General features: G+C 38.4%; 2 protein-coding genes across 3 annotated transcripts; one reads left to right on the top strand and one right to left on the bottom strand.

Moving 5' to 3' along the window:
• Nucleotides 1-230: 230 nt before the first annotated feature.
• Nucleotides 231-21,994, bottom strand: LOC116295910 (nuclear receptor-binding protein). Of its 2 annotated transcripts, XM_089033244.1 has the most exons (21): nucleotides 21,748-21,994; nucleotides 20,875-20,997; nucleotides 19,106-19,150; nucleotides 16,340-16,381; nucleotides 15,007-15,159; nucleotides 14,355-14,395; nucleotides 14,066-14,160; nucleotides 13,308-13,388; nucleotides 12,797-12,861; nucleotides 7,482-7,574; nucleotides 6,562-6,645; nucleotides 5,744-5,792; nucleotides 5,258-5,345; nucleotides 4,885-4,935; nucleotides 4,232-4,294; nucleotides 3,563-3,638; nucleotides 2,992-3,045; nucleotides 2,385-2,448; nucleotides 1,585-1,640; nucleotides 1,283-1,332; nucleotides 231-731 (listed from the first exon to the last, which is right to left on the bottom strand). In XM_089033244.1, the coding sequence occupies exons 1-21, from the start codon at nucleotides 21,871-21,873 to the stop codon at nucleotides 704-706; spliced, it is 1,527 nt and encodes a 508-aa protein (XP_088889370.1). In that variant the 5' UTR covers nucleotides 21,874-21,994; the 3' UTR covers nucleotides 231-703. The 2 variants fall into 2 exon arrangements, with proteins under 2 accessions (XP_088889370.1, XP_088889371.1); XM_089033245.1 differs by lacking the exon at nucleotides 19,106-19,150.
• On the top strand, nucleotides 11,418-12,558 carry LOC148909649 (uncharacterized). Its single transcript, XM_089033250.1, has one exon. It carries the CDS (start codon nucleotides 11,426-11,428, stop codon nucleotides 12,203-12,205), a length of 780 nt encoding a protein of 259 aa, XP_088889376.1. The 5' UTR covers nucleotides 11,418-11,425; the 3' UTR covers nucleotides 12,206-12,558.
• Nucleotides 21,995-22,210: the final 216 nt, after the last annotated feature.

The raw sequence follows: 22,210 nt of genomic DNA, 5'->3' as shown, positions 1-22,210 counted from the left end.
TTCTGTTCAATTCAATTAGGTTTACAACCTATTCACCATTTTCCATACATTGGTTCACTTGGTCACCACTGGTCCCCCCCCCCCCCCCCCCCCCCCCCCCCGGCCCCAACATACACGCCACACACACCTGAAGCCTGAATTGGAGCTGGGAAAACAAGACCCTCCACATATATCAAAGGAAAACGGCATGGCGGAAAACAGCCTTGAAAGATATAAGCTGAAATATTAACTTAATCTAATGAAATTTATTCAAATAATAACTGCATTTATAAACGTTTTTTCACATTCCAAAGTAATAATACTCAATAATATTTACAATCGTATCCTTTCGTTTCCACTTTGAAGTGGAAAATAATTTTATCAATGTATCCTTTTATCTATATTCTATAGTCTATGTACAACATAATTTGTAATTGCATAAAGAAAAGTAATATGAATGCCCATATCACATAGCGCGGTTCTTATTAAACAAGTCCTTTGAATGTAAATGTTAAAACGATACCGAAAAAAGATAAAAAGGAAACAAAAAAGAATCGAAAAAATATGTGTTCAAGATGGTAACGGCGCAGAATGTCTGGTTCCAATCTGAACTAAGACTTTTTCTGAGTTCTTTCAGTATCGTTTTAACTCCATTGATATAATATATATATATATATGATACAATTCTTATTAACCAAGTCTTGCACTCGATCTCGTGTTGGTTTTATTTCGATTGACTTTCCACGTTTCGGCTGGAAACATAACAAGAGAAGATATTTTAATGAAAAAGCAAAGTATTTTTTTCTTTTCTTTGTTTTCTGTGCTATTACATTTCGATTCAGAAGTGCGCCGTCTAGTATGGAGCGAGTGGCACTTGCAGAGGTACCTCTATTGAGCAAAAAGCCCTTCGGAACCGTGCCTGGTGTCCGCTTAATAAATTGAGGTTTGTTTTGTAGTAAATACAATGATACCTCTATAATGCGGGCACCTTCGGGATCTGACCTCGTGTCCGGTTATTAAAGGGTGTCCGCTGAATAGAGGTTTGCTTCACAGTAAATACATTGATACCTCCATTATGCGGGCACTTTAGGAACCTTGCCTAATGTCCGCTTAATAAAGAGTGTCCGCTGAATAGAGGTTTTTAAATAAATATGAGTGGAAAATCGGAGTTTCGAGAATGTGAAACTAGCTGTCCTTTAAATCAAGGGTGTAAGCTTAATAAGGGTCTTTTTAATAGAGGTATCATAGTATTTGATTAGCGTGCAGAATTGATGGAGATGGTAGAGGGTCCTTCATGTCTTACCTTGCAGCCAACTTATTTTCCAAGTCAGCAGCGATAAGGTCACGATCCATCTGAAAAAAGGAGAAATTTGACCGACTGTTAATCAAAATATTTGATTCATGCCAAACGGGAGGAATCTGACATGGTTGGGATGCGTTGGACGGTAGAAGGCTAGTTTTGTGGAGCAGGGGGTGCTTATTAAAAAAGAGCGGGAAACTTAACTTCCGACAATTGGCACACGCGTCTACTGGAAGGACCAAAAAGAGCGCGAAAATCGGGCTCAACCGGAGACCGAAATAATAGAGTGTCGTTGATTTACTCACGTGATTAATGAACCCAAATTGAACTAATTCATTGGCAAGGCCACTTGCGTCTTCACCTGTCCATGCAAAACAAAGACATAAATATTGATGCGCTTCCATCGACACTTGTAATAAGGGAATCCACAAAATCTTAACTCTTTGGCATTAGCAATCCAACATGTAACATCCGAAATCATAGAGGTAGAATCCAGCCAAAGTATATACATAAGGTAGTCGCACGGCATTAATGAATACTAATTTTATTCCAAATTCCCTTTCAAGGAGCAATGTAAGGATTCTTTCCATTAAGTCGAACAGACCATTTTCTCAAGGTTGCGTGCGCCCTTTTTATTGAACATGGTGGTACACCTTCATTCTGAGAAAGTTATAAGAAAAGTTGGAATTTACCTATAGTCAGCACATATCAGAGGAGTACGACAGAAGCAGATTAGAAATGTTAATTATTATTATCCCCCGCAGGGTACTCCATTTATTCTCCAGAAAGAAATAGGGATTCCTGTGTTTTCCACAGGGAGCCCGAGGAACACAAAGGAGATGCCTCCAAAGGCTAGTTAATCATGGTTAGTCACATTGGCCGAAAGAACCTTTTGGTTTATAAAATAATAGAGCAAGGAAGTAACACAATAGATCCATTCTATTGTTCAAGACTCGAAGGTTTTTTTGGCCAATATGAACGAGTTCTAACCGTTGATCATCTTCCATGAGTGGAAGAAAGCACAGGTTACCCAGACGCAGAAAAAAAAAGTTTTTTTAAAAGTACCTGCTTGAAAAAGAACTCAATTATATATTTTTTCGCTTACCCTGTTTAACGTCGCATGTTAGTACTCTTTTCATTCGATCACCAAATTTAAGGCTCAGCACGAGCTGTTATAATGAAGAGCAAAAATCTCAGTGGTTAAATAATGACAGAAATATGCTATTATTGACCATCCATTATACAATAATGAAAGTCTGGTCTATGCTATTGGACTTAACAGACCTTTCTCATGCAGCAGCCATGTTGGCCTAAACTATAGATTTTTCTCTGCATAATCTTGCATTTAAGATGAGGTTATGTGAGGTTAAACTAATGTTTTTATCCTCTTGGGGATAAACATAGCTCGGGGGGTGGGGATGGGGCTGTGGTACTCCCATATAACAAAGGGCGGAAATGATTATCATATCTTTTAGGGGTTGAAAATTATAAGTCATTCTCTCTTTTGTTTTAAATAATTTATCTCATGTTTCGAAGTGGTATCTTTTAGAGCAAAAATAAAACCAGGACCATGCTTAAACACTCTCTTTTAGGGGTAAAATGTTTTCCCCACAATCATTCCCACCCCTTCTACATTGGAGTACCCCCCCCCCCCCCCCCACCCCCGGGCATGGCACATGGCAACATAAATATGCATACCTTACTTTACCTACCTGTTTTCCATCACCACTTTCTAATGCCTTCATCTCACAATTCATATTGGTATACTAAAAAAATATAACAAATGAGCATGTTTCAATTTGGATAATCCAATAGTCGATGCAAATACATCTATTTCAAAAATATTGTCAGTTGGAGATCTGAAATCTGAAATCGGAGCAGCATGCAGGAAATTGTAAAATATTCACAGGCGGACAATGGAGTTTTCTTTTAGTTTGAAATATGATAAAGAGAAATGTGATTTTTTGTATTTTAGCCAGACAACATAAAAGCACAACAATTCTGTTTGTTTTTCAATCACCCATTTCAGATCTCTGATCGACAACCCTTTTTGAAAAATCGTAATAGCGGCCTCCCCCTATATGTGTGACTTATTTGTGTCACGAACAGTTTTTCAGTATCTTTATGAGTTGTCCGGGGAGGGGGATTTGGTTATGAGTGTGTTATATGGCTTCTAATATGTAACAGCAAATCTATTAGTGTATTAATGAATGATATCATCCCTGCTTCCCCTGTTACAGTGTAGGTAAGTTTAAAAGTGTCAAAAACAGTATGATTTTGTACCCTTCTACTCTCTTCATCATAGGTTTCTGTCTCATTTTTTTTCTGCTCAGCTTGAACACTGTCTGGAGACTTGGGTCTGAAGCAACGAGAAATAAAGTCAAGCCCCTCTATAAAATGCTGAATACAACCAGGAAAGATAATCAAATCAAATAAACCAAAGATGACAGGATAGAATGAGATAGAAAGAAACTGAGTAAATAAGAAGAGTATTAACAATTTAAAAGATTAGGATAGGATAGGACAGAAACAGGCTAGAATGCAAGGGTGGATCCAGGGGGGGGGGGGCAAAGGGGGGCTGAAGGCCCCCTTCAGCAGAACAACAAAAACAAAACAAAACTGAAGAATTAGATGCTTTTTTTATTTGACAGAAGAAACTCAATTAGCCCCAGCTAAACTCAATTAGCCCTCCCCTAAAATTTTGGCTGGATCCACCCTTGGAATGGTAGTTAGAATGGAATAGAACAAGTTAGAATGAAATGTAAAAAAAATTTTTAGAATGGAATAGAACAAAATAGAATAGAACATGATAGGATGAACAGAACCAGAAATATTATATCTTTTTTATACTTGGTAAGCTATGGTTTGAATTATCTGTGATGCATGACAGTCTAAAATAACTACTATAAGCATATATTATTATATCATTAGTGTTAATACTGCAAGTCTTACCTTTGCCTTGGGGTTAGATTCTTCTTTTTTTTCTCCACACCAGTTAATGGATATAAACCATTCCTACAGAAAGAAGTTTCATCAACAAACCATCATCATCACTATTATCATCTTTATTATCATCTGCAACAGGTGCACCACAATCATCATCATCATCAGCACTACTATCACCATTCTCACCAACATCATCACTACTACCACCACCACCACCATCATCACCACCACAATCATTACCACCACCACCACCATCATCACCACCACCATCACCACAACCATCATCATCATCGTCAGCACTACCATCACCATTATCACCAACATCATCACTACTACCATCACCATCATCATCATCACCATCACCACAACTATCATCATCACCATCACCACAACTATAATCATCACCACCACCATCACCAACACATAATACCACCAATACCACTTTCCTACTAAATAAAAGGTCCATTCATTCATTACCAACACCATGTATCACCACAACCATCATAATAATCATTATTACTACCACAATACCAACCCAAACATCATCATAGTTATCAACACAACAACCAATACATTCCTTGAGTTATAGAAATACTGTCCTTGGCTTATCAAAATACTGCCCTTCAGTTACCAGATTTAGTTCCCAAGATGAATCTTACCTGACTTCCTCTAAAAACTTTTCTATCTCAAGAGCAGGGCTATTTTCTTGTCTGCATCATGAAAAAAGGACATCACATTTTAATCTTCAGAACGTGTCAAGCAATGCTCAACACTAATGCTAGTCCACTAGTCTGGAACTAGTAAATCTTAGCTCAGGGCTAGTGAAAGTCAGAACTCACTAGTCCAGTGGGGTTTTTGGATTACTAATCTGGGCTAGTAAAGTACTCTACTGGGATACTGGATTTGTAGACTGAATAGCCCATTGCCTGGTATCTGGAAATCTAACGTTCAGCACTGTGCAAGGTACAATATTGATGGAATTGTCCAGAACTAAGACTAGGTTTTTAGTAAGAGAATAAGAAAAGCACTCACTTGAATTCCTTGATAGTGCCATCTCTTGCTTTGTAAGTTGCTACAACCTTTTCATGGTCTGCATTTTCTCTATTATCTGGTGTTGCAACTGTAATTTCAACAAGACATGTCACAGCTTAAACACTTTTCCTCTTGAAGTCTCAGTGTTATGTTTTTTGTTTTTGTTGTTGTTTTTTGTTGTCGTTGAGAATTTCCATGGTAAATGCATTTAAAATGATTAAATATTCATTAGATAAAATGCCAACCTTGGAGCAAAGTTACAAATGAAATAACAAATGAATTGTCAACAAAAATTAGGTTACAGATTATCATATTAAAAAAGGAACTGTAGCCACTTCAAGGAGTTTTCCAGGAGTATCCAGCAACTTTGTTATTTTCAACGGCTTTTCAAGTGGACTTAGAAAAAGGATTTCAAGGAGTAGCACGAACCCTGGTTTTTTTTTAATGAACCAAACCACAATCAATAAAATAGAAAACATTTCATACCATCATTATCAACCATGCAATATCCTGCCAGAAGCTTTAGAGAATGAACCTAAGAATGAAAATAAGGCAGATGTAAAAGACCTGTCCACTGGTGATGACAACCGTCAGTGCCTGTGCTTATAGTTAGTAAAGAGTCCACAATAATAGTCTCTTTCACAGTTCCCTGCGCCATCTTGAAAGGTAGCCCTGCCTTTGCATCGAAGCAAGAAGAAACGGTGAGCTTGCAATGATAAAGACCTTTTTTTAACACCTTGGACAATAATTCATATGTCTCTATCATTGCAAGCTCACCGTTCATCTCGCTTCGATGCAAAGGCACAGCTACCTTTCAAGATGGCACAGGGAAATGTGAGGGAGACTATTGGTGAAAGCTGTTGTGGTGTCCCTGCCCTCATGGGAAAAGCTAATAAAATATAAAATAATCTACTAATAGAAAATGTAAATGCCCCGTAATTTCATGGTGATTTTACCCTAACAGGTAATAGCCAAGTCACTGCTAATTCAAACATGCTCAAAATGTAGTGCAACTCTGCGATTTTCACATGAAAGTACCATGTTCCAATCTGCAGTGACTTGGCTGCAATCTGTTGCCGTAAAATTGCCACTCGATGCTTGAGTCACCTGACAAAATTACTAGTGTAAAGGAGTCTTTAGACAGTGTTAACAGAGTGTACCACAAAAAAAATCTGACCTTGTGCAAAAAGGTGTGTCCCTGATTTGCATAAATAATCTCTTTTACATTAGAGACCATGACTGAATGCAAACGTTTATAGTAAGACTGAAGTTTACTGAATATTTCTAGTCTAAGGTTTATTAACCTCAAATAAACATGGATCTAGAAGGAGGTGAAGGACATTTGGTCTTTCGGCAGGGTCTTCTGCTAAGCACCTGTTTATGAAATCCTAAGCAACACAATGAGGAAAGAATATAATGTTATCAAATAAATAAAGAGATGCATTGATAATTATTGGGTGGGTGGAAGGATGAACAAACAAAGGAATGAATAATGAATGGATGATGAATGAATAAATAAATGATGAATAAATGATTGAATAGATAGATAGATGGGGATGGTGAATGAATTATGAATGGGTGGATGAATGAATGAATGGATGGATGGATTGATGGATAGATGGATGAATGGATGGAGGGAGGGAGGAGGGATGAAGGGAGGGATGGATGGATTGATGGATAGATTGATGGATGGATAGAGGAATAGATGAATGAATGATGAATGAATGAATAAATAAATGATGAATAAATAAATGAATGAATAGATAGATTGGGATGGGGGGATGGATTGACACATGAAAGAATTATGAATGGATGGATGAATGGATGGATGGATGGATGGAGGGATGGATGGATGAATGGATGGTTGGAGGGAGGGAGGGATGGATGGATGGATGGATGGATGAATGAATGGATGGAATGGATGGGTGGAGGGATGGATGGATGGAATGGATGGATGGATGGATGGAATGGATGGGTGGAGGGATGGATGGAGGGATGGATGGATGAAGGGCTGGAGGGAAGTAAAACGAACAAAAAAAAACAATATGATTTTCATAATGGTATGAAAGTAGATAACACATTGCTGCTATTGGTATGCTGGTTTGACTATGAAACTAAAAAGAAATCATCTACCAATAATATAGGCAGATTTTCAATCCAACCAAGAACTTCTTTAACACATGAATGGCATTCTAGAATCAATGCTCCAACACAACCTACATACTTTCTGTAGTGGTGATTCAAGACCTTGTATGGCTTTCTCAATAGCTTCTTTAGACACCGGTCCTTCTATATCATGCAGTTCTAATGCAGCCATCTAAGATTGAAATATTTTTAAAAATTGGATAAAGTTTTAGAAAAATAGACCTCCTCAGCTAGGACATAGAAAAATATTTTTTATATTCTTTATCTTTATATTCTCATTGCGTAATAAAATTCTTTGTTGAGTTGTGTCCATATTCATGTGTCTTCTAATGTCCAACCAAATGCAAACTTGAAACAAAGAAATGATACTCTAGGGAATAAAAAGTGGTATAAAATGGGTAGGCATTATGCCTGAGCACGCCTGAGTTGAAGAGGTCGATTTGCATTATGCTTAAACCTTAAATGGATGGGGAAAACAGTAAATTTCCTTTCCATCTAAGATTTAAACATGATGCACATTTATCTAAAATTTTATCCTTATTAATGTGGTTAAATTTAAGCAAAGTTAACTGGGAGTGGAGTGCTGGCCAGCGGTGTGAGACTTGCGCATGCGCAGTTGCTGCCTAAGGCCTCGTGGTTGCTGTAGCTGAGTTGCTGTTAGCCATTGCCTTCATATCGCGGTTTTGCTTCTGGTTTATACGCCTTTTTTCAAGCCATCCTTTCTCAATCCTTATTGTTAGTGGTTCTTCCAGCGTTTCGACGTCTATTTACGATCGTCTTTCCATTGTTCCTTGTCCTCGTGTTAATTGTTTGGTCGATAAAAAATGCCCCGTAACACACGCAATAGCTTGGACAGCATGGTTCCTACCTCTTGTTCTTCTTCGCTGGCTCCTCCAGTTTCGGTTGAGTCGGCTTGTAATGGCGTCCCTACATCTACTGCGCCGTCTACTGAGTTGGTTACATCAGTAGTAGAAGCTTTAAAAGCACCTTTGGCGGCCATGGTCAACTCGGCTTTACTAGCGGCAGGCGTTGCCTCGTCATCGGCGGGTTCTGGATCTTTGCCCGAGAACAACGAGGGTTCTTCGACGCCTCTGGCCAACCGTACTAACCAATTGGCCCAGACTGGCTCATCTATGCCGTGGACATCCATGGCCGGGTCGCCTCCTTCTTCATCAACTGCGTCTTCAGCTTATTTGCCTCCGCCATCTTGCTCAGGTACGTCTGCCTTATCTGTACCTTCATTTGTATCGCCTTTTACTCTCCCTCGGCCCGTAACTGTCCCAAGTGCCGCGACGTCGTCTTCGTCATTTTCGGCAGCCGGAAAATTTCCTGGGGAACACGCCCCCCCTTAACCAGCCGTTTGTAGTGGGTCCTGGTTATTCTCCCGTTCCCTACAAAGTGGTGGCCCAAATTCTTGCCGGAAAATTTGTTCATCTTGAGGACTTGCTGCCGGAAAACATCTCCTCTCAAGAACCAGAGCCACAACTGCACTTCGATGGCCGCCTCATCCTTTGTAACACCGCCAAGAAAAACAAAAAGCAAATTTCAGATATTACATCTTGGGTGGAAGCTTTCACCATTTATTCTTTAATCGTCGGAAAATATTTTCCCAACCGCAAAGACGATTTGCTCAAGTACAAGCTCCTTATCTTGCGCACATACCGACAGTTTAGTGGCAGTGCATGGCTGAACTATGATCGGGAGTTTCGAGAATATGCTGCTGCTGAGAAATGCACAACGTGGTCAACAATGAATGTCCAACTTTACAGTTTTAACACTGCAGGTGCCCAGGTGCGCCCTCGAGTGGTTGCTTCAACTACAGCAGGGGGGAGGGAGGCCCAAGGTAGTTTGACCTCAAGGGTCCTTTGCCACTCTTGGAATGCTGGTCGGTGCATTGCCCCTTCTCCCGAATGTCGGTTCCGCCATGCTTGCAGTAGCTGCGAAGGGGACCATCGCAAGAGTGCATGCCCAGAGCCGATCAAGCCCAGAAATTTGGAATGTTCCCGCTCTGTCAATCCGTCCGAGGCCAAGCGCAGAAAATACCACTAAGCATGTGACTTTGGACTCAAGGCTGTGTTATTAGGTTCAGAGAACAGCACCATTTTAATTTTCGTTCTAGTTTGTTGAATATCACTTAGACACTACATTGTGCGTCGAACTTAACGTACGTCATTTAATGTTGACTTAATCATTTATGGGGGCATTTGTTGATCTATTTATACATTGTTTCATAGGCACCAGCCTTCCCCTCCCTTCAGTTGCTGAAATTTCTTCTTTGAATTATGATAAATTCGCCCATGGCTTACAGAATCACCCCAATCGGCAATGGGTAGAATTTATACTGCATGGCATTAAAGATGGTTTCCAACTGGGTTTTAAGTCGTCTGTCAAGTTGAAATCGTCAAAGAAGAACAAAGCTTCAGCATATCAGCAGTCTCAAGTCGTGGACGTGTATTTAGACAAGGAAGTTAGATTGGGGCGGGTGGCTGGCCCCTTTGAATCCCCTCCCATTATTCCTCTTCAAGTAAGCAGTTTTGGCGTGATTCCAAAGAAAGGTCAACCAGAAAAATGGCGTCTTATTTTTGACCTGTCCTCCCCATTTGGCCACAGTGTTAATGATGGCATCGACCCTGAGGAGTGCTCACTGCAATACATTAGAATTGACGATATAGTTAAGATGAGTTCCAAACTGGGTAAGGGGGCTATGCTGGCTAAGTTCGACATCGAAAGTGCTTTCAGAAATGTCCCAGTTCACCCATCTGACCGACATCTTTTGGGCATGAGATGGAGGTCAAAGTACTTTGTTGACCTTGTCCTTCCCTTTGGTTTGCGATCAGCCCCCTTCATCTTTAACTCAATCGCCAATGCAGTGGAGTGGATTCTTCAGTCTAACTATGGGATACCTGACATCCGCCACTATTTAGATGATTTCGTACTAGCTGGACCTCCTAATTCAGCTTTATGTGCTAACAATTTAGCTATCGCTACATCCATTACCGCTGACCTAGGTCTGCCCCTACACCCAGACAAGTGTGTTGGGCCATCCACCTGCCTAGTAGTTTTAGGGATTGAAATTGACACAATGGCCGAAACTCTGCGTCTCCCTGCCGACAAATTTGCTGCTACCCTGGAACTGTTGAGAACTTGGTCTTCTTACAAATGGTGCCACAAGAAACAACTTCAGTCGCTGATTGGTGTACTCCATCATGCCTCTAAGGTAGTTTGGCCAGGTCGCACTTTTCTTCGGAGAATGATTGATCTACTCTGTTGCTTCCGAAAAGACGATCACCCCATCCGCCTGAATACAGAATTCAAGAAAGACCTGAAGTGGTGGCTGGATTTTTTCAATCAATGGAATGGGATAAGTTTTTTCCTGCTCCCCTCACTACAGCCTCCACCTACGGTTTGCGTAGGGTCAGACGCCTCAGGAACACGGGGTTATGGTGCCTTCCTCGATTCTGATTGGTTCAATGGCAGGTGGTTACCTCGGCAAGCTTCCCTCTCCATTGCTTACAAGGAGTTATTTCCAGTCGTACTGGCAGCGCATATCTGGGGTCACGGTTGGAGAAAGCAGCGTGTTCTGTTTAAGGTGGACAACGAAGCTGTGGTAGCAATCTTAAATAGCAGGACTTCCAGAGACTCTTCGATCATGGTTTTACTCCGAAGCCTTCTGTTTGCAGCAGCCCGTCATGGCTTTTCCTTTTCAGCTGAACATGTGGCAGGTATTCGTAATGGGATAGCTGATGCTCTTTCTCGTTTTAATATGCAGGTCTTCCGTTCTCTGGCCCCGAACGCCAACCTATACCCAGCAGAGGTCCCAGCTCAGCTTCTGTCTTCTCTGACATCGGTTCTCTAAATAATCAGTGTTTGGTCTATTTATCTGAGGGTTTAGCGCATTCCACCCGTCGCTGTTATTCTACCGCCCAAGAGAAGTTTGTCAACTTTTGCTACCAAAGTGGCCGCTTATCCCCATCAAGCTCACCATGTCCCACAGATGAATGGACCCTCTGCTTATTTGTGACAATGCTGGCCGAGTCGATGCGTCATTCCTCTATAAAAGTTTATCTGTCAGCTGTCCGTTCCCTCCATATTGAACAAGGTTTCAATGATCCACTTCAGAACTGCTTGCGGCTCCAAAGAGTGACAAAAGGCATTAAGCGAACCCAAGGTGTCGCCTCTTCTTCGTCTAGACTTCCTGTTACTCCAGAGGTCCTGAGAGTAGTACACTCTGGCTTGGTTCTATCTTCGTTCAATGACTGCATGTTTTGGGCTGCCTGCTCATTGGCTTATTTTGGTTTCCTTCGCTCAGCCGAATTTACTTGCCCCTCGCTTAAAAAATTTGATCCAGATGTACACCTGACTGTGCAGGACATAACCGTGGACTCTACAGGGTCTCCTTCTTGCTTAAGACTGTTCATTAAAGCCTCAAAAACGGATCCGTTTCGTCAGGGTTGTCATGTGTATGTTGGTCGCGGATCATCATCCCTGTGTGCTGTGAGAGCAGTGCTGAACTATTTAGCATATCATGGTAATCTTCCAGGCCCACTCTTCCTGCTGGCTGATGGTCAGCCACTGACTAGGCAGCTGGTCACGGACAGACTCAGGGCTATTCTACAATCAGCAGGTGTAGCTGGTAACTTTTCAAGCCATAGCTTCCGTATTGGGGCCGCAACTACAGCGGCTCAAGTGGGTATACCAGATCATTTAATCCAAGTCTTGGGCCGTTGGAAAAGTGATGCCTATAAACAGTATATTAGAACTCCTCAGCAAGTAATCATTAGTGCCTCTGGTAAACTTGCTTAGTTTTGGTAAGTGGTATCCTTTTAGCTTGGCCACCATTTGTACATTGTCAATTTTGCCCTCATGCTAGCCATTGCCACCTGGGTTTAGTCGCGTACACCACACTACCTATGGATGTTGTGTCTGCATGCGTGACAACTGGAGAGGCAGCGACTGTTGGTGCTTGGAGATGCAGTTTTGGGTGTTAGTCGGTCCCATGGCTCCTGCCACGGGTCGACCAACTCCAAGCACCACACTAAATGCTTGGAGAGGAGTAATGGAGGTTGACCCGTGGCTTGGTTGCCATGGTTACCTCTTGCCAGCTAGTTGCCATCGCCTACCGCTTTGCCAGGCACCTACTCTCCATCGTAACGACAAGTTAATTAGAGATAAAAGAAATAGAAAAATATGTTATAGTCTTCATGTTTTGCATTCTGTTATGTGTTGATTCATAGTATGATATTAGAGACATGGAAGTCACTCAACTCTTAATGGCCATTCAACTTATCAAGTCTGAGGGAGCTACACTCCGAAAACGTTTACATTTACATCAAGTGTAACATTTATGCTGGCTTATAAAGAGATAATAGATAATATTTTTATGACATCACTCACCTCTAATGCACACATTCCAAAAGCATAAACATCAACAGCACAATCAACAACATGACCAGGCTTACCTAAACAACAACAACAACAGGGATATATATAGACCATCATAAGGATTATTAGACCTCTTAAGCTTGGACATAATATTTTATAAACATTATCCTTAAAACAGTCCGTTTCAACTTTCTTACTGTTTTCAATGCTACGGCATGATCAAGAAACAAGTTAGGACAGGTTACCAAAAAAGGCAATAAAGGCATTTTCTAAAATCTTCTCTTGTCAAATTGTCTTGTTATGAACCAAAAATGACAATTAGCACCATTATTGTAACAAAACTTTATATATTTGCCCCCTGAATGATCCAAAATGCCTTGTGATTCAAGATGGCTGCGGCATCGTCGAAGTTGTCCATTGGCTGAGCAACCTCATAGATAGCATAAGTATAACCTCCATCACCCTTAGCAGAGTGAAATTATTATAGTTATCGTCAAGTGTATAGGCCAGCAAGCAAGCTCACCATATTCAGGTGCAATAAAATGCATATTTCTTCTCTCTTCCCTACACGTCTTCACATGATTATGGATGGTGTCTGGAGCAACTGGAATAATAATCAGAAAAGAAGCATGTCAGAATGCGAGAATGAAATGAAGAAAGTAGAATTAAAGTGCCTATAACCCTTCTGAGAATATTCACAGTATTGATTCTACATGGGGTAAGATGTTGAATGACCCGAAAAAAATTCATAGTTTGAGTGCGGCTTCTTGAAGTCATGAGGGTTTTTCCATGCCATATGCTAATGCTGCGACATATGAGAAGGTATTTATGGTTATTTGTTGTTTCTTGTATATTGAAACAAAAAAAAAAAAAAGCTGCTATGTGAAAACTAACTTGCAATAATTTATATAAGAGCAGTGGGGAAAACAATGGCATATTTCAAATTTAATTTATCTGTGCCAGTAATGTTTTGTATATGAAATGATTACTCCTTATATGTAGAATCAATACTGTGAATATTGTCAGAAGGGTGATACATGTAGGCACTTTAAGATTTCTTTTTTCCCCTGGGAGGTACCCTTTGTCCAAGAAGTAGGGGTAATTGGCAGTCATACCAATGGAAATACCAATCTTCCTTTTCCATAATTCATAAAGTCTGTGAACAATAAGCTATTCTTGTAATGATTTTTAGTTTGCATCCTTTGATGATTTGAAATATAAAGCACAAGATTCCATCAGTGATACTTGTTCTAAAAGAAAGTTCTTGATTTATTTACATACCTGAACCAATCTTGATCAAGCCATTATGTTGGATGAATATCGTATCACAAGATAGATTACCATGAACTATAGGAATATCGCAATTGTGGAGGTAACTAGAAAAATACAATAAAATATAATTAAATTTGATTTTGATTCAATGATAGTAATACATGACAAATCCTCAACTACAGAAAATAAGCAATCTAAAATAACCACAATCAATACAACAACCATTCATTTCTCTATAATGTGGGATAAATATTAATATGAAAACATTGGTAATATAAAATTATGAATTAATGCTAACCTTAATGCCGACAAAATCTGTAGACACCATCTCTTCCATACCTAAAAGTGACAGTATGTAACATGCAAATGAATAATTAACAAATTGACAAAGTTTTTATGTGTCTATCCTCTTATTAACCATAAATTGCGTCATCACATTGTCAAAGTAGTGTGGATCCATGAGGGGTAGCAGAGTTAATCAGTTTATAAGCACCAATTGTCTCACTATTCTCATGAGGGAATACAAATTTAAATAAGAAAGAAAATTTGCCAAGCATTATGGTAGTGGGAGTCAAATGACGCCATCATGCTAAAGTCCTATTCAGTGTTTACACTGTGAAAGGTTATCAGATAAACAAATCGTTACTACCATTATCACTTCCAATGCATCTAATATTCTAAGCACGAGGCAACTCTCAACTTGCATGTTGATTTTTGCAGAGGGAGAAAAGCTAGAGAACCTAGTGAAAAGTGCTTGTGGCAAAGGAGATAACAACAGATCAATCAAACTCTATTCAGTTGTGCATCCACAAGAATCAAACTAGGGACCTGACCCATAGTATTTATAACCCCCTACCCTACAAATAAGAATTGCAGTTGGTTTGGGAGCCAGGGGGAAGAGGAGGGTTACACCCCTATACAAATCTACAGTTGGTTTGGGAGATACAAACCTTTTCGTTAAGAGTCTTGTAATCATTTTTTCGTGTCTTCTTCAGAAACTGCTTGAGTGATCCCGACGTCATGTACTCAGTAATGAAGATAACACGCGCCTTATCTGGCTGTACATCTGTCCAGAACATGTGAAAACTAACAATGTTGGGATGCTGAAATCAAAAATGTTGGAAATAGAGGTTATAATACTAGTAAACACATGAAATATAATATAGTTTAGTCTTAGCTCGAAAGTGATAAAATAAACATGAACATCAGATTACCATTAGTTATCATAATCATTATTAATAATATGTATAATCTTAGACTTAAATATGGACTTTCTTGCGCTGTGATTGGTCGAGCGTCCAGTGATTCTGAGACGACAATCACTGCTGGAGTGGTTATTATGAGGTTTTCTAAAGATTGCCATCTTGGAAGTAATAATGAATTTTGACTTTTCTCTGATATTTAAGTCTAAAATTATAATCAAACAATTATTCCCCTCAGGCTCAGTAAATACCAGGGAATATTTACCTTGCCGCTGGAAGACTCACGGCTCGGTAAATATTTCACAGATAATCACTTTGCCTTCTGCAAATAATTGTTAAATATTATCAACAACATCAACATGCTACTAAATCTTGGTAATCATCAACAACATTATTGACTTCATTATCATTGTCATCATCAACCATTATCAGCATCCCCACGACTATCACCAACATCACCACCACCATAACACCAACTTTTCTACCATTATCATCATCATCATCAACATCATTATCATAATCATCATCACCACCACCATCACCGCTACCAACACCATTGTTACCATTGACAACAACAATTATTACCATCATTATCATCATCATCACCATCACCACCACCATAACACCAACTTTTCTACCATTATCATCATCATCATCATCATAAACATCACCACCACCATCACCGCTACCAACACCATTGTTACCATTGACAACAACAATTATTACCATCATTATCATCATCATCATCATCATCACCACCATAACACCAACTTTTCTACCATTATCATCATCATCATCATCACCACCACCATAACACCAACTTTTCTACCATTATCATCATCATAATCATCACCATCACCGCTACCAATACCATTGTTACTATTAACAACAACAACTACCGTCATTATCATCATAAACATCTTAATCATCACCATCACCAACATCATCACCACCAACATCACCATCAACAACAAAACCACTATGATGATGATCATCATCATCAACAACACAACATCATCATCATAATCATGAACATCACTTTAAACATTGCCAGTAAAGGATAATGCATTAAGATACTCACATCAAGCTGGATAAGGTTTTCAAACACTTTCTTGATAGTTTCCTGTGATGAAAGAAAACATCAAATTTTGAATTTAATTATTAAACATATTTTTGAAATATATTTTAAACATAATACCTTTTTTTCTTACGTTTTGCTTACGTATACATATTTACATGTATTATTAACTTTCTAAATTTCAATTATAATAAAATATAATATATGCAATTCAGCCAGTTTGGCTGCAATGTACTTATCTACTAGGAAATTCACAATAGACCAGTTTCAAATTCCAAATTACCTGCTGTGTTCCTTGATCACAGACTCATTTGCACAGGGTTAGCCTCGTATCAGTGTTTAAATATTCACAAATACCAAGGGTAAAGTAAAGAATGCACAACTTCAACAATACAAACACTTTGAAACTCCACAGACCTTGACTGGAACACGTGAATATTCTGCACAAACTCGAGGCTAACTCTGTGCAAATCAGTCTGTAATCAAGAAACACAGCGGTAATTTGGAATTCGAAACGGGTCTATTGTGGTAAAAAAATAATAATGGTATCTGATAGTTTCACCTAGGTAAAAATATATATAAAAAAACTAGTGATTATTAGACCCTATAAGATTGTTCCAGTGAAGTTTCAGACAAATTACATTTCAAACAATTTTCATACTAGTCCCCCTTTAAAGTTAACCAAGTTTTTTATTATTTTTATTATTATTATTATTAATGAATTGTTTGATTGGCAGTAGTCTATCGCTGATTAACCTGTAATGACAGTTTGTCTCAATCAGTGCATAGAAGTGGAAACAATGGTAACTGATATAACCAATAAGAGAAAATGAAAATGGGAAACAATTAGTAGTATATAGAGGATATTACATGGGCGCGCGGAGATATGAATTTTATCTTGGAGTGTTCAATTGATATCTCACGAGTGAGCGCAGCGAACAAGTGAGATATCTAAATTGAACACGAGAAGATAAAATTCGTATATCTCCAAGCGGCCATGTAATGTTCTGTTTATTATATAGATATCGAAACTTAAATAGAAACTTAAATAAAACAAAAGCTCAAAAATTCTTTATTAAAATACGTTACTATGTCAACAGCGCTATCTTCACGTGTGAAAGATATGGTATCTTCCACTGGTGAAAGACATTCGACACTAGAGAAAACCTGGTATTTCATCAATATCTATATAATAAGATATATATATTATATAATATATAGTAATTATTTAAAATAAAATTATCCCATGTTTCTCCACTTTAACATTTTTTTTTTGATTGACAGCAGTCTATTTCATCATTTCCCTGTTGCGAGTCCTGTTGTGTCAATCTGCATGTAACAATGAAATCTGAGGTAATGTCATTATTGGGAGTGTTTTTGTATTAGATACCACATGGCCACTCATTTGTGTATTACCCATCAAACCTCTCAGTTAAGGCGCTGAAATATGAGACACAAAAACGTCCAACTTGTCACGCAACAAAATCTTTTGTTGCAAGTTGGGAAAACTTCTTGCAAAAAATAGAACGTAGATCAACTTTCTACAACAAATTTGTGATTTGTTGCTCGTTTTTCATCACTCCTCCAACTTGTCACGCAACATTTTATGTGCAGAAACGGCCGCCATCTTGAATTATGTAGCTTGTAGCGAATCAGTGTGCAGAATATCACCATGATAGTCCCAACTTGACAAGTTGGATAGATAGGATGTAAAACCAAGCAACATTGTTTTCGAACTTGCACCGCAACAATGTTGAGCTACAAGTTGGACATTTTTGTGTCTCGTATTTCAGCCTCTAGTTCTTTTGTGTTTTACTATTCAAAATAACTGAGTGAATCTAGCAGAGAAAATCCATGAACATGGTTTTATATCAGAATAATAAAGCTTTTCATGGTCATGAATAATTTACAATACTTACACATCATCATTAGGTACAACATCATTGATTAGGTATATATTTTTAACTGTTATTAAAACATCAATAAGGGTTAGGGTGAAGGTTAACAGTCAATTCACTCACGCACCAACTCGCCCACACCAATTTGCCCACGTATAAAATCATCAATCATGCGTTTGCCAACTCGCCCATTCAAACTCGCCCATGTTAAAATAACTTTAAGAGATATCTAACCGTATATTAAGACTACATAAAGTAGTTCGTGATTTACCAACCTTATTACTTGACACTTAAGCTCAAGACTTCAAAACGTGATCTTTTTATACGCCATAACTCACAAAAAAACTCATAAACTGGTACCTATAAACCAGTTATATGATAATATGCCGCCTACTGTCAGTTTTTTAGAATTTCATAGCATCTTGAATCGGTTGTTGTTTTTTTTACAAAAGGATAAGGATATATAAAACATTTATCACAAAATGTCTTCTTATTTGAGTGGCCATGGTTCAAAAAGCAGGAAATTTAGCCCTTCTTTCTCGTGCAAATCATTTCTTGAATTCACTGAGTCGTAACAGAGGATTGAGTGAGTTTTTTATCGAAGTCTCCTACAGTTCCTAAATTTCCTAAAGCGTCCTCTGTTATGACTCAGTGAATTTGAGATGCTGAAATAATTTGCCCGAGAAAGAAGGGCTGAATACGGTTAGATATTTCTTAAAGTAATTCTAAACGTGGGCGAGTTTGCATGGACGAGTTGGCAAACGCATGATCGACGATCTTATATGTGGGCAAATTGGCGTGGGGAGTTGGTCCGTGGGCAAACTGACTGGTTACCAGGGTACCTAGAGGTGGCAGTGAGAGGATGTCTCACCTCATCTGAGTTAGGTACCATCCAACCAAGAACACCAATCTCGTTCTAAAAACAGCACAATTATACAGTACAGTACACTTCAACTCTTTATTTTAGTACTATTAGTATTAACAAACTTTGTTTTTAGGGCCCTTTTCAACTTCTTTAAGAACTTTTACAGCAATACCAACTGCCCAACATTGTATTTTTTCTTTTTAACTTAATTTTTCACCCCCTTAAATTTAAACAGGTGATCTGAGGAAGAACTATTAGCCAATCAAATCACCAATCATGTTTTTTGAAAAAGAATCAACCCTATGTGTCTTTGTGTGTCCAATCCTTGATGTTCAGGGGGGGGGGAAATGATGGGCAAGAAAATTTCACAAAGAAATGTTTTTTGAGAGATTTTAAGGCTTAAGGATGTTTCTGCTTTTATTAAATAATATACTTATTTTAATAAAGTTAGTCACCAAAAACCTACTGTAGAAAGCTGTGATCACTGAGAACCATGGGAAATATTTCATATTCAACAAGTAAAGCTTTTGACACAAACTGCAGCAGTTGAGGATGCTCAGAGGAGGTGAGACTGTAACTGGTAGAAGATCTCAAGTCCATCAACAGTTATCAAATGGTTGAAACATGTAAAATGTATCTACCCGTAATCCTTGTCGGTCTCAGCTTTGTAGCTTTTCAGGTGACTAACTTTATTGAAATAAGTGTATGCTGTCTAGATGAGACTAGGGGTTATTTCCAGCACTCAGGTTATTGTTAATTTCATAGAGCTTATTAAGAAATGAACCCTTAAAACATTCTTGATTTACTTGATAGAAATTAACTAAAAGCTCCACATCTTGGATCCTTGACAATCTCCAGGATGGTTTAAAACTTAAGTAAAGCCTCATATCTGTTATTGAAAGTATCTGGTTTTCAACAAAAAAAGTTTTTTGGCGAGAAAGTCACAAGTGAATTGAGTATGTGGTGGTTAATGGGATTGATTAGCTTTCGATCACTGAAATCAAACTTTGCATGCTCAGTCAGAACACCTAGAAGTCACAAGTGAATTGAGTGTATGGTGGTTGATGGGACTGATTCGCTTTCGATCATGGAAATCATTGCATGCTCAGTCAGATCAACTGGAACGTTTTGGCATCTTTTCATTATGACATTAATATTGTAGAGTATTTAAATTAGTGACAGGACTGTACGTTTTCATTTTACATCTTATAAACCTTGACCACAGCAATTATTTTTGATATTTTGCAGTGCAGTTTGGTTCACTCAAACTGTTACGTCAGTTAGATGTGGATTGTGTAGTTCCAGAAATTATCCATACCCACCCCACAGAGGAATTCGGAATTTCCGAAGGGTGGGGGGGGGTTAGAGAAAGAACAAAATTACAGAGTTTGTATGGAAGAAAATTGGAATTTCCGGGTGTAGGGGGGTGTCTTAAAAAAAACCTCCGTGGGGGGGGTATGAATAATTTTTGGAACTACAAATTACACTTTTGAATATGCCTGGATGCCCGTCAGACCTTTAATTTCACATAACCCAAATAAATTCTTATATATTATTCCACCAAAACACCCTTCTGGTCCTAAAGTTTAAAGGAAGAAAGACTGATGATGACTGGCTCTCAACAGCTCTCTATGCCCAAGCCTCTTACATTTATATTCCACAAGGTTGTTAACAGTGTCTTACTTTAAACTTTTGAATAGTAAATTTACTGTCAAATACATGTATTGACTTATAAATAATATAAAGCATACTATGATTGTATAAATTGGACATACCTCCTGACTTTTGAAATCCTTTCGCTCTGAAAACTGCACCTCATTCCATACTACTTCTACTCCTTCTTCTGTATCCATTGCCAGGTAGGCGTGGTCAATACCTGGTACATCACGCTGCATCACCTATTTCAACAAACAAGTATACAAACAGATTAAACAATGGTATCCAAATGCGAAATTTTATTAGTCATTATTATAGATTTTTGATAGTACCCATGCTTTGATTGGTGGAAAACTGTGCTTTATTAATAAACAAAGCATGGACTTTGCTCCCGGGGGACAAAAAAGCTGTTTTACTTGTTAATTACGACTCTGGCATGTGTCATTCCAGCATATAAATAAAGTAAATATATCACCCTACTAACGATGAAGCCATGCATTGTAACAATAATTTTCAAATTTATCAATTTCAATATTAATGCAGTCTACTTAATAATTATTGAGGTGCATGTTACTTCATAGCTGCCAGGTTAGATCAACCCAACCAACATGACGGCAGTTATATCTCAAAGGATATCGAGTCATCTGGTAGCACTGAAAGCCTGACATTGGTATTTTCATGTACATGTACATCTTTAGAAGCTTAAGCTTTTCATATTTTCTAGCAAGACCTATCACTAAAATGTCAGTTAAATCACTAACTAATGTAAATTCTATTCGCTAAAATGCACATAAAGGTTAGTTTATATTATGACCTAATTTTGGCAGGAAAAAACTATCTGTTTTCTGGCTATGAAAATTCGGGATTTGCACAGTCGTTTTACTGGCAAGAATTAGAACAGTGAAAGTCACAATGAATATGAATAGACTCAGTCGTTAACGTAAGTTAGAAACAGGCTTGTTTAGGGCTGATTAATGTGCTTTATATTGTACCTCTTGACGACGTTTCTCCCATCGACCACAAGGGCTCTGTTCAACAACATCATCATCGTCTTCGCTCTCATCTCCAGAATGCTCAGAATTGACATTGGTATCTGCTATGACCAAGCCGCTTGCCATTATTCTGAATATCTTTGATTAAGAAAACGCCTTTCTGGTTATCAGTAATTTTAAGTTAAAGACGCAGGGTTGGTGAATAGTTTTTAAGGTCGAAGACCTCTTTCGTTTGAATCAAAATGGCGTCCAGATGAGGACAAAATGAGGAGGAATGAGTACTAACGCCTTAACTTCCGGTGACCTCCATTTTTCCTAGTTTTAATTTTCTCATAATACTAGTTTATTTTTATTCTTTCTTTCTTAATTTTTAAAACAAATAATTTAATACGAAAAAAAATCTGGATTAAAATTGATGGTATTTAATAATTTTCTCAGCTTGGCTCGATTAATAGTAAGCTCT

Source organism: Actinia tenebrosa, unplaced genomic scaffold, assembly GCF_029948245.1.
Source record: "Actinia tenebrosa isolate PJP-AT-01 unplaced genomic scaffold, QUT_ActTen_1.0 PGA_scaffold1__47_contigs__length_23844297, whole genome shotgun sequence".
NCBI classification, from domain to species: Eukaryota; Metazoa; Cnidaria; class Anthozoa; order Actiniaria; family Actiniidae; genus Actinia; species Actinia tenebrosa.
Note: the sequence above shows the minus strand (reverse complement) of the source record. Positions and strands in the feature narration are given on the sequence as shown.

Excerpts from the sequence above, each read along its gene's own strand:
- LOC116295910 (XM_089033244.1), bottom strand. The coding sequence starts at position 21,873 with ATGGCAAGCGGCTTGGTCATAGCAGATACCAATGTCAATTCTGAGCAT. Across the intron at positions 5,346-5,743 it reads TTGCATGGTTGATAATGATG|TTGCAACACCAGATAATAGA; the intron begins GTATGAAATGTT and ends TTGAAATTACAG. Across the intron at positions 2,449-2,991 it reads AAAGTGGTGATGGAAAACAG|CTCGTGCTGAGCCTTAAATT; the intron begins GTAGGTAAAGTA and ends TCATTATAACAG.
- LOC148909649 (XM_089033250.1), top strand. The coding sequence starts at position 11,426 with ATGCTGGCCGAGTCGATGCGTCATTCCTCTATAAAAGTTTATCTGTCA.